This window comes from Dunckerocampus dactyliophorus, chromosome 7 (assembly GCF_027744805.1).
Source record: "Dunckerocampus dactyliophorus isolate RoL2022-P2 chromosome 7, RoL_Ddac_1.1, whole genome shotgun sequence".
Lineage (NCBI taxonomy): Eukaryota > Metazoa > Chordata > Actinopteri > Syngnathiformes > Syngnathidae > Dunckerocampus > Dunckerocampus dactyliophorus.
The window spans coordinates 4,953,076-4,964,694 of NC_072825.1; the positions used below are offsets into that span (position 1 = coordinate 4,953,076).

Sequence of the window (11,619 nt, forward strand, 5' to 3'; positions counted from 1 at the left end):
GTTACAAAAGATGTTGGTTGTTCACAGTCAGCTGTGTCTAAAATCTGGACCAAGTACAAACAACATGGGAAGGTTGTTAAAGGCAAGCATACTGGTAGATCAAGGAAGACATCAAAGCGTCAAGACAGAAAACTTAAAGCAATATGTCTTGAAAACAGAAAATGCACAGCAAAACAAATGAGGAACAAATGGGAGGAAACTGGAGTCAACGTCTGTGACCGAACTGTAAGAAACCGCCTAAAGGAGATGGGATTTACATACAGGAAAGCTAAACGAAAGCCATCATTAACACCTAAACAGAAAAAAACAAGGTTACAATGGGCTAAGGAAAAGCAATCGTGGACTGTGGATGACTGGATGAAAGTCATATTCAGTGATGAATCGCGAATCTGCATTGGGCAAGGTGATGATGCTGGAACTTTTGTTTGGTGCCGTTCCAATGAGATTTATGAAGACGACTGCCTGAAGAAAAGATGCAAATTTCCACAGTCATTGATGATATGGGGCTGCATGTCAGGTAAAGGCACTGGGGAGATGGCTGTCATTACATCTTCAATAAATGCACAAGTTTACGTTGACATTTTGGACACTTTTCTTATCCCATCAATTGAAAGGGCGTTTGGGGATGATGAAATCATTTTTCAGGATGATAATGCATCTTGCCATAGAGCAAAAACTGTGAAAACATTCCTTGAAGAAAGACACATAAGGTCAATGTCATGGCCTGCAAATAGTCCGGATCTCAATCCAATTGAAAACCTGTGGTGGAAGTTGAAGAAAATGGTCCAACCTGCAAAGCTGATCTGGCAAAAGCGATCAGAGAAAGTTGGAGCCAGATTGATGAAGAGTACTGTTTGTCACTCATTAAGTCCATGCCTCTGAGACTGCGAGCTGTTATAAAAGCCAGAGGTGGTGCAACAAAGTACTAGTGGTGTGTTTGAAGTATTCTTTTGTTGTTGTTTTTTTCATGATTCCATAATTTTTTCCTCAGAATTGAGTGATTCCATAATTTTTTCCCTCTGATTGGTCTAAAAAAGTAACTGTTACTGACTACCACATCTTTTTTTCTTGATTTCTTTTAGTGTTTCTTAAAGCCAGAAAGTTGCCATTTGAAATGACTTTAGTTTTGTGTCATGTCTGTGATCTACTTTTTTTCTACAAAATTAAACAACTGAATGAACATCCTCCGAGACTGATGATTCCATAATTTTTGCCAGGGGTTGTATCAACGTTCGACATTTTATACCATACCCAAGGTGTCACTGGTTGAGCCGCAGTATGCTGCACTCACACTCCCAGGCAGCAGGGGGCGCGCTGTCTACCACCGGAAGCCCAAATACGAAAAAGATGGCGCCGGGTCGTTTGATGTAAACAAAGACCTTGGAACGATAACTCTGTTTTTGTACTTCAAGAAGAAGCAAACATGATAGATCACCACAAGAGTCACATTGAAAGTAAGACAACACACTTTGGGCATATATGAAGACGACGCGGTAACTTTGAACCGCCTTTTTCACACTGTTTCACTTGCATTTATCTTCACCCGTCGACAAGCAAACTATGACTGTATAGCTAACGATAAGAATAATAGTTAATTGATTACTTACGCTGTTATTAACGGTATGTCTAATAATTGGTTGTTTACTATTGTGTACTATAAACTGTAAGTACTGCTATTTACGCGAAACTCTGTTCTATGGTGCGTTCGAGACTCCTGGGAAGTCGGGAAATTTCTTACCTCGTGGACCTCCTCCTACTTGAAAAAGTACGTTGGAATTCCGCTCAAAGTTCGACGAGATGAAGAAATGTGACATATCACACATTAATTAGAAGATGATATGAGCGACTATTGATCGAAAGCGTTTCTCCGTGTAAATTGATCAGATGGACATACGTGCTCATGAACGTGCTAATTTAGGTCTTCAGTCATGTTTGTTGTTTACTTTCCACTGGAACGCTCCGAGTCGGATATTAACTACTTCCCAGTAGTCTGGAATGCTGCATAAACTTTAACTGCCTAAGCAGCTCCCAGATAACTTTGGATGAGGACATATAATTTTCTTCATGTTACTTGATTTGCTATTTGGTTGCCTCGGTGACCAGATGTCTCACACTTGTTGGAGGACAGAGTGCGGGAAATCTTAATCAGACTTGCTCAGACACATTTTAGCTCAGCGAGGAGAAGACAGAGATGGCGGGACGCGGTCGTGGCCGGAGTCGCAAAACGATGACGTTCAATGTGGAAGCCATCGGCATCAACAGAGGAGATACTCTACCTCCATCCATCCAACAGCCCACACCTCTGTTTCCTGTGAGACACAGTGTTTTTTTTTTGTCCTGCAAAGCATTATGGGAAGCTGACGTTTTTGTCTGACACAGGCGTTGGAGCACAAGCCCCTCCCCCTGGCCGGAGGGGAGGAGGCAGAGTATCTGTTGGCCCTGAAACAGGAGTTCAGAGGGGCCATGAAGACCCTACCCTTCTTCATCCAGCCTGCTTCTGCACACACAGGTCAGAGGTCACACACAGGTAAGTGTGTCACCTCAATAATCAATAATTCTTCATTGGGCAACAAGGACTTTTATTGTGAAGGCGTGCTCTACCTTATCTCCAGATGTGGAACGATACTCTGACAAATATCACAGCAGCGAACAAGCCGACACTCTGACGGGCTGGTTGCCAGGTGAGACCTACGATCACATTCCGTCCTTGTACAAACGGCGATTGCGGCACATTGGGTGCGATGCTCTGTGCTTAGGAACAGTAAAGCAAATGAATTGTTATTTTTGGTTGCTCTTCAGACTGGAAGAGATTCCCAAAAGAGCTGAGGTTACGTGTCAGGAAAACAATAAAAAAAGGTAAGCATACACATACACACACACACATATTTGTGGCAAGTAGATGAAGATTATTACATCTCTTTTTACCTGTCAGCTGTGTCCAGAGAGGTTGTGAGATCAAAGAGAGGTCAGGCTGATGAGCAGAAAAAAGAAGTAAAAGAAAAGAAGGAAGTTCTCCTCAAATTGGAGGTTTGACATCAACTTTTGCAACTTTTGCTTCACAAACACCTCTTTACCTTAATTAATACCTTCATCTCTACCTTAATCTCCTTCATTTCCACCTTCCGCTGTACCTTAATACTGTTCATTTCCATCTCCATTTCCATTGTTTTTACCTTCATTTCCTTTATTTTCCACTTTTATCTCCTTTTCCACCTTCATCTTTAACTGAATTACCTTCATATATTCAGGGTTGAACTTACTGTTATGCAAACACAGGCAATTGCCTAGGGCCCAAGATTTCCAGGGTCCCTCAACGCCTCATAATAACTGATTTTTTATTTTTTTATTTTTTTTAAAGCACATATTACTGTTGTAGTCTGAATTCACGTGCTTAAAACTACATTAAAATTACATTACACGCATACATTAATCTATAATGATGGTTTTGTTACTGCGCATGTGTAGATTGATTCGGGTAGACGATAGAAAAACAAACTTGCAGTACAAAGTTATGGAGGGCCCCAATGGCTGGATTTGCCTTAGACCTCCAAATGACTAAATACGCCCCTGCATATCTACGTTAAAGGGCTAGTTCGGATTTGGCGATCCATGACAAGGAACGTAGTTCTGCTTAGTTGCTGGGCCCATTTAAGTAAAGAGTTTGGCTTCTCAAAACAATGTGTGTTCAAAAGAGTAATACATTTGCATCACAAAAATGCCTCCTCAAAATATCAAACCTTACAAAACACTCAGTATTATATTTTTCTCCCGCCATATTTATGCGCACTGTCGCCTGTGCATTCTTGTTTATGTGATGAAGACGCCCGCATCTTCTGCCGCTGTAGAGCACATACGTAAACGAAATGGCCACAACGCTCCGTCGCGGAAGAATAGTGCCATTACCGCGAGCGTCTTCACACATACACATGAATTCACAGGCGACATTGCGCAGGGATATGGCAGGAGACAAATATAAGATCTGTTTTCTTTTTTTTTTGAGGAGGCATTTTTGTGATGCTAATGTATTACTCTTTTGAACGCATATTGTTTTGAGACGCAAAACTCTTTACTTAAATGACTCCAGCAACTAACCGGAACTACATTCCTTGTTACGGATCTTCGACCAGAACTGGACTCACAGGACCAATTGTGGGGGCAAGTCACTGTCGCTGTAATACACTGCTGATGGGGATGTCATACAACTTCATGTGAAAAAAAAATCCAAACTATCCCTTTAATCGCCATCATTTCCACCTATCCACTTCCGTTAAACTGGTTTTGTTGTTTAGACGCTGCAGAGTGAAGAGCAGCAGAGCTCCGAGGATGAGGAGCAGCAAGAAAAGAAGGAAGAAGATCAGGAGGCTGAGGAAGAGTATGATGAGGAGGAGCTGGAGGAAGTGAGAAGACATCAAATTAAATCTTTTTTTTTTTTCTTTTTTCAATGTAACAACGAAGTGTTTGTTGCAGGAGACGGACTACATCATGTCCTATTTTGACAACGGCGAGGACTTTGGCGGGGAAAGTGATGACAACATGGACGAGGCCATTTACTGAAACATTTGTGGCCATTTCTATGGCAACTGCCAGTTTTAAGTCAAGATTTTAAATGTTGAAGTTGTTGTTTTTTTCATATTGTTGACTGTTTTTTTACTGCAATGGAGAAAAAAAGATTTAATTGAAACATTGAAGACAATACTGTCCTGGTAGTTTGTATAAAATACACACACACCACCACTAATCTTGTTGGACAGTGGAAAGTGATGAAGCGTGCACACAGGAGAGTGTTGGCGGTACTAGATGACGTCATGACTGTGGTAAGTGAACAAAAACAGCGCCACCTGCAGGTCGCATTTAGCGTTTCTTTGCATGTATACAGTATATTGATTTGATCATTTTGTTCCATCAAAATCTCATTTACAGAAACATTTTGTTTTGACTTCTTTCTTCCCCCAACAGGTCGCGCCAGGTGAAGAGACAGACCAGTTCTTCTGGTTTTTTTGGAAAGTCCCAGAATCAGCCTCTTCTGAAAGTGCCTCCTGGCAAGGCCTCATCAGTCTCTAGGAACTGTCCGGGCCATTGACATGACACCTGTCAGCTGTTTAACTGCCGGTCAAACCTGTGAAAGGAAGTGAAATTAGCTCAAGATACCAGTGCCAGGAAGTGATGTCAAGAAACGGGAAGCAGAAGACGCAGACAGGAAGTGGCCTCATTACTGAAAAATAGCTTCGGGGATCATCAGTCTGTCCATGGGGATGATGTGGGAAAGTTGGTCAAGACTTCGGATGAAACGAATCTTCCTACTGAACTTGTCACTGAGGACACAGGTCAAAGATCACCAGATGATTGTGCAACTGATTGCGTTGCTATGGTGACCTCACCTGATGAAGGGCTTGACCACAGTGAGGAGGACTTTGACGTACCAACTGGGATGGACCACCAGCAGTCCTTTCAGGTCTTTCTTCAACCTGGAGACAGATGACACGGTCAAAGATGAGCTGTGTTATGGAAACCATTCAGGGCTGCGCTGGCAACAGGAACCAACGCACCTCCTGTCAATGGAAGTGTAGCACTGCCGCAGCCATCTGATGGAGGGAAACTTGTTTCTAGGCGCCATGGCGCACAGGAAGACCAGCAGGTAGTTCTCTGACACCATCAGGTCCAATGTGCCCACCATGTACCTGGACGAACACAAACATATACACACATACTCGTGGACACGCGCGCTGTGACTGGCAAGTTGTATGGTCTCACTTGAATAGGTGCTCCATTACGTAGTTGTAGTCGTCAATTGTGTTCTCTGGAAGGTAGCATGATGTGAACAGGATGATGGCGTTCATCCCGTCCCCATAGTAACCTAATGGTCAGTCAGTGTGAGCTTTAACCGACACATGCGCTGTATTGGTTTCGGGGGGGTGTGACCTCTAACCTCCGTGTGACAGGACCTGGAGGTACGGCTCCAGGACGCTCATGTTGACATGATATTCCTGTCCGGACGTGCAGAACTTCCTCCAGCGGCGCCCTCTACTGTCAACTTTGTCCAGCTCCATCAGGCCCGTCCCACTTGGCTCTACCTGGTTCCAGGCCACGCCCCCCACGCTCTCTCTCCTCATCCAAGAGAAGTCATCTGTGCCATAGGTCATAGGTCAGCTGAGGATCACGGCATGCTTGCTGATGTTTGCATGTCCGTCTCACCCTCCCACTCCAGGTCGTGCGCGCCATCAGGCCCTGCCTCCGCCTCACTGTCGGACGGCGTCTCCATCGCCTCCAAGTTGATGTCGAGCGACTGTGTGGACGAGACCGCCGCGGCCGAGAAGCTGTCGTGACTTTGCTCATGAGAGTCGCCGTGGCTCAGCGTCAGGCTGAGAGTGGGAGCGATCAGACGTTTCTTAGCTCTGCCCACGATGCCACCTGATTGGGAGACTGGGTAGATAAAGGGGGCAGGGCCATGAGCACCAAAGAGTATTGATCAAGTTTGAAAACTAGTAGAAGAAAAAACAATCACCTCCTGGTGGGCCGACAGTTTCGTCGTGAGGTCTCCCACCATCTCCTGGGAGAGGTCTGCGCATGCACACACACATATATACAGGTATATCCAGACACTGAACAAATGTGGTGTACATACGCACAACCTACTACATTTCCTATTTGAGGACAACACAATCCAACATCTCACACAAGCCCACTTAGCAGTGCAAGTACTGTAGTTTAACGCCTGTGAATATTGTGTTCTCAGGGCACTGAATCAATCGCAACTGGACTGTTCAGGTTCTCTTAGAAGACGTTTCACCTCTCATCTGAGCAGGCTTCATCATGTCATGCTCAAAGACTCGGCGGGACAAACACTAGTCAGACTAGATAGGACAGCACGGTGCAAGATGCAGTGTATTTTTCTAAAGGAGTGGGCATGTACAGATAGGAATGGTTTCGCTCTTTTGTGGTGTCAAATGACAGTTGTTGGGATATAATGGAGTGGGGCCTCTGCCCACCAACGATGGTCGTTTAGGTGGCCTTCGTTAGCAACCCATTCAGATGTAATGATGGTAATGGACCCACATGAAACCAAGGTGGCTATTCCTTATTTGTTAGAGGCTAAATTATTTAATCTTTTAGGAAGGGATGAAAGGACAGCATTGTATGTGGGAGAAAGGTGGTGTCGTGGACCTCCCTTCTGTTCTCAAAAAGAGTGCTCTTTCTCTTTGAGGTGCAGGTAGACAGCAGTCTGAACCTGAAGAGTTGTGCTGTCTGTACTGTGACATGTGCCTGCTCAGTGGCTGCTTGGTTTCGCCCAGAGTAAAAATCTGTGCATTTCTCACTGCACTGGACAGTATGCACCAGATTGTTCTTCTCTGGGATTGGGTTGTCCTGTCTTACCTGAGTAGTTTAACAGGTAGTGTAACAAACATTACTGAGCAGTGTCACCAACACTAAATAGTGTGACTGTGTAACAAAGTAGTATGACTAACACAGTGTAACTAATAGTACCAAGTAGTGTGACCAAGTTGTCTAAATAAAACACAATGTAACTAAGTAGTGACTGTTAATTAGAGGTGATCAGAGTGGAACCACATTATGTACAGAGTTTGTGTAGTACTTGTGTTGTTGTGTACCCAGGAAAGTGGTCATCATCTTGTCGCAACTCCAAGTCGATGATGTCATGAGGCAACGTTGACGTCCTGTGATGACACACAACAACAGTTTCTAATAAACACAAAACACACACAAACAAACACACTTACTTGTCAATGTTCATGATATCATCGTAGATTCTCATGAGCAGGCTACTGGGTGTCCCGTGTGTGGATGTGTGTTTCTTGCTGATGTGTGCGACAGGTTTGTCTGCATTTCAGAGGCCAGCTGCTCTCTGACTGGTCCAAACTCTCCTACACGATGACATCACTGCTCTCAACCAATTAGCTGCTGAGCACTCTACATACAATTGGTGTTGTTGAGGTGCTAACACCCAGCAAGGTTTGTATTTATGTCATTTATTTTGAAGCGCTTATCGTGTTTAGGGTCAAAGGCGAGCTGGAGCCTATCCCAGCTGAGTGGGTGGACACAGAGAGACAATTTCAACGCCAACGTGGATGTTTTTGGGCTGTGGGAAGCCATGCAAGCACGAGGAGAACATGCGTCACCATTCAAGACATTCGTCATCTCTGACATGCTGACAATGGGTGTGTGTATTACTAGATAGTGTTTATTTATTCTGAGGTAAAAAGTCAAATACTCTCAGATTTAATTATTAATAAAATTGTAAATGTCAAATTTAAGTCCAAGAGAAGAAAAAAACTAAAATGTTTTTCAGATGATTGACAGGTGTGCAGGGGTCAAGGAGTTCTTCTGTCAGTCATCTTGCTGAACTTCTCCTCCAGAGCACGCTCGCTGATGGCGGGCAGGCCGGCGTCCAGAGGACAGCCATCCACCAGACTGTTCATGGGCGTAGGCGGCACCAGAGACTCCCTATCTTCCTCAGCATCACCATCCCGCGCTCTCAGGAAGTCTTTAACGAGGGGCAGCAGCTTCTTACGGGACGCCAAAGCGTTTCCTTCAATGCAAAAGTGGTGTGAACAACATGAAGAACCGGCACAAAAGCTAATGAATCACATGGTGTCTTTCTGTTTCTTTGACAACCGCTATCCTAGCTTAGCGTATGTCAGTTACCTTGGTGATACGCCGTGATGTGAGGATGAGGACTGCTGATTGGACAGAGGTTGAGGGGAGGGTTTCCAGCCTGTTCCAGATACTGGCTCAACTGGAAGGAAGTGCAGGGTTATCATGACACATCAAGTAAAGCAGATGCCACAGTTACAGCCGCAACATGTACCTGTTCCCTGTAGGGGACGCTGTGGCTGAACAGTGCCAGCTCTCTGATTGGCTCATTCCCTTCCGTGAAGGAGATGCTCATCATGACGAGCACCTCAAACCCAAACTTGTGACAGAATTGTGAGAGCTCCACCTCCAGCTCTGCCCTCTGCATGAACACCTGACACACACACACACACACACACACACACACTTCAGCAACATCAGCAAGTGTAATCGTGTGTCAGCACTGACCTCTAGTGGGAGGTAGAGGACCGACATGGCGAGAGAGAAACTTCCAGACAGACTTTTCATATCCTTCAACAACATTTGTTCAGTGCTCAGACCTGAAGATGACAATGTCATTAGCATTATCTTCCTTTACATCAACTCGTCAACGTCGTCAACAGCCTTACCTGACACGTCAAACTTGGCGTTGTGCAGAGCCTGGAAGAGGGTGGCCCGTGGTGGCATGGAGGGGAATCGCGCCTCTAGGGCTGCCGTGTATTGACTGTCTTTGGGGGTCACCTTGCCCGCCGCTGGCGCCATGTTGACACAGTCAGTCAGGATTGTTGCTAAAAAAAAAAGACACCGTCCCTAATCAGTCTTAGTGATGATCTATGGGGATGTAGGCAGGGCTTATTGGGGTGGTTACCGTAGAGAAGCTGAGCGAGCTGCTGGTCGAGGATCTCCGGAGCTTTCTGGATGAGGCGTTCTGTCACCAAGGTGGCGCAGGAGCCCACCATCTCCACGGTGACCGGGCAGGAGGGGCGTTGCTCGCGCTCCAGCAGATGATGGTCAATCACCTCCACCACTGCCCCCTCCAGGTCACTGTCTGAACTGTAGAGGCAAAGAGGAATGGCTGCTTGAGGTTTCTACTTCCACAGCCTTCATCTCTAGCCGGCATTTACCTGGGAAGGATGTTGTGGTCCACCAAGGTGAGGACGAGCCGTCCAGCTCTCTGCAGAGCTCCCAAGTCCAGCTGGTCCCGGAAGAGCAAGAGGTCCGGAGACAAGCCGTTCTGATGCAGCAGGAACACATTGTCCGGACGAAGAACCAGGTCCGCCTGTCGGATGTTCAGCAGCGGGATGCTGAGCACCTCGCCGCCACGTGTCTGGCAAGAGATGATATGCATACATGACAGGGGCAAGGAAGCGCCGATGGCTGATTGGACAGTGCCTCACCTTGGACAGGAAGTAGGCATATACGAGGGTTGACACCATGGAGTCCAAATCACAGGCCTCGTTTCCCAGAACCACATGGAATGGCTGTCTTGATGCGTCTGTGTTTGCCTGGAGTAATAAGAGCAAGATGTCAACAGGAAGTCAAGCACACTAGCATCTTCGTGCGCTAGCATCCTTGCACGTGAGCCTTCTTCACTGCCAAAGAAAATGTCCCACAATGGAAATGATTCCCAATGGAAATGGATAATGGATAGAGATTATTACTGACAATAGACCAGACTGAAAGTTCGCCTTCAAAAGTGTTGAGAAGTAAAACATTTGTAGATAACTTGTGGTTAATACATTTGTGAGACATAATCCCTCCAGCGCGTCCTAAATCGACCCCAGGCCTCTTCAGTGTTGATCACCTCACCCGGGAAGCGTCCAAGCGTTTGATTACAGCGACTGCATTACTGCACTAATCCATCTGTCCATGTCCTGATCAATGCATCCTTCCCTCATGGGTGAGGAAAACCCCAAGATACTTGAAGATCTCCAGCTGAGATCGTCACTGCCAACCTGGAAGGTGCAATTTACCCTTTTAGAGTTGAGAACCATGGCCTCAGATTTGGGGATTCTCATTCTTATCCTGAAGGCATCACAGTCAGCTGCCTCAGTGAACGCTGAAGGTCACAGCCTGGTGAAGCCATCGATTCACATCGTCCACAAATAGCAGCTCGTAACAGGCTTGTATTGCCTGACGTTCACGTTGGTAACGCATCACTGACATCTAGTGGGCAATGTAAGTAAACAGGTCTGCTCGATCAACGACCGTCCTCTTGAGATTTTGCTTGAGCGTGTGTGTCTGTGTATGAGTGAGAGAGAGAAATAGTATAATTTACCTTGACCGCTGAGCAGCAACTCGACAGAAACTCCTCCATGTTGGCTCCGCTAACTGCTAGCTGCTAACTGCTGGCTGGCTGGCTGGTTGGTTGGTTGGTTCACAGTTCCGGTCAAGTCAGCCGATGAAACGTGTACGTGTGCGTGCGTGTGTGTGTGAGAAGACAAAATACTCACGAGTGTGTAGTGTGAAAGGTCACTTTGCCTTCAGGCTCATCTCCAAATCGTAATACTTTCGTTCGTAGACAATTGAGGTCTTCTTTTAACAGCGTGAATAACATGAGTAGTATAGTGTTGAACATTCTGGCGTCTGCCGTCTTTTAGACTGAGTTGACGGCTTTATTATTTACACATTGACGTCAATATTGCGTCTTATTCACAAATATTGTCGCTCATCAGGACTATTTAAGGACCTGTACTGAAACACCCTTTCTTGCCGATAGATTTTTTTGTAATGTAGGCGTGTCAAATAGTGTTGTTTTGGAACTTTAAATGCTATTTTGGAGGCTGTACGTACACAGAAAGCTTATTTTCCACTAGTACATGAAGGCGACATGGTCCAGTAGGGGAAAGGAATTGTGGGAAATGTAGTATTCCGCGTTTAATCGGGTTATGGTTTGGGCGTCGTTCAGGGAGAATATGTCGTCATTATAAGCGTAGTCATCGACCTCCGGAAGAAGTCACGTGCTCCCATTGCTCATTTCTATAATTCTTGTAGGTTAAAAAAAAGTGCTCAATACATATTCTTGCGTCA

General features: G+C 45.5%; 3 protein-coding genes across 7 annotated transcripts; 1 reads left to right on the top strand and 2 right to left on the bottom strand.

Moving 5' to 3' along the window:
* The first annotated feature begins 1,333 nt into the window (after positions 1-1,333).
* On the top strand, positions 1,334-4,695 carry polr3glb (RNA polymerase III subunit GL b). The gene is made up of 8 exons (XM_054782451.1): positions 1,334-1,454; positions 2,160-2,311; positions 2,380-2,527; positions 2,613-2,681; positions 2,800-2,856; positions 2,933-3,027; positions 4,290-4,397; positions 4,468-4,695. Exons 2-8 carry the CDS (start codon positions 2,192-2,194, stop codon positions 4,552-4,554), a joined length of 684 nt encoding a protein of 227 aa, XP_054638426.1. The 5' UTR covers positions 1,334-1,454; positions 2,160-2,191; the 3' UTR covers positions 4,555-4,695.
* On the bottom strand, positions 4,064-8,033 carry bnipl (BCL2 interacting protein like). Of its 3 annotated transcripts, none has more exons than XM_054782449.1 (10): positions 7,737-8,033; positions 7,592-7,673; positions 6,503-6,558; positions 6,193-6,420; positions 5,927-6,124; positions 5,752-5,854; positions 5,547-5,678; positions 5,379-5,465; positions 5,214-5,312; positions 4,064-5,116 (listed from the first exon to the last, which is right to left on the bottom strand). In XM_054782449.1, exons 2-10 carry the CDS (start codon positions 7,654-7,656, stop codon positions 5,092-5,094), a joined length of 993 nt encoding a protein of 330 aa, XP_054638424.1. In that variant the 5' UTR covers positions 7,657-7,673; positions 7,737-8,033; the 3' UTR covers positions 4,064-5,091. The 3 variants fall into 3 exon arrangements, with proteins under 3 accessions (XP_054638424.1, XP_054638425.1, XP_054638423.1); XM_054782448.1 differs by having other exon boundaries at positions 4,068-5,116; positions 7,608-7,673; XM_054782450.1 differs by lacking the exon at positions 5,214-5,312 and having other exon boundaries at positions 7,608-7,673.
* Positions 8,034-8,177: 144 nt separating this feature from the next.
* Positions 8,178-11,310, bottom strand: prune (prune exopolyphosphatase). 3 transcript variants are annotated; one of them, XM_054782446.1, is made up of 9 exons: positions 10,868-11,310; positions 9,987-10,094; positions 9,714-9,916; positions 9,458-9,642; positions 9,219-9,377; positions 9,058-9,149; positions 8,825-8,983; positions 8,662-8,752; positions 8,178-8,545 (listed from the first exon to the last, which is right to left on the bottom strand). In XM_054782446.1, exons 1-9 carry the CDS (start codon positions 10,904-10,906, stop codon positions 8,328-8,330), a joined length of 1,254 nt encoding a protein of 417 aa, XP_054638421.1. In that variant the 5' UTR covers positions 10,907-11,310; the 3' UTR covers positions 8,178-8,327. The 3 variants fall into 3 exon arrangements, with proteins under 3 accessions (XP_054638421.1, XP_054638420.1, XP_054638422.1); XM_054782445.1 differs by lacking the exon at positions 10,868-11,310 and adding an exon at positions 10,563-10,797; XM_054782447.1 differs by lacking the exon at positions 10,868-11,310 and adding an exon at positions 10,329-10,533.
* Between the last annotated feature and the right edge of the window lie 309 nt (positions 11,311-11,619).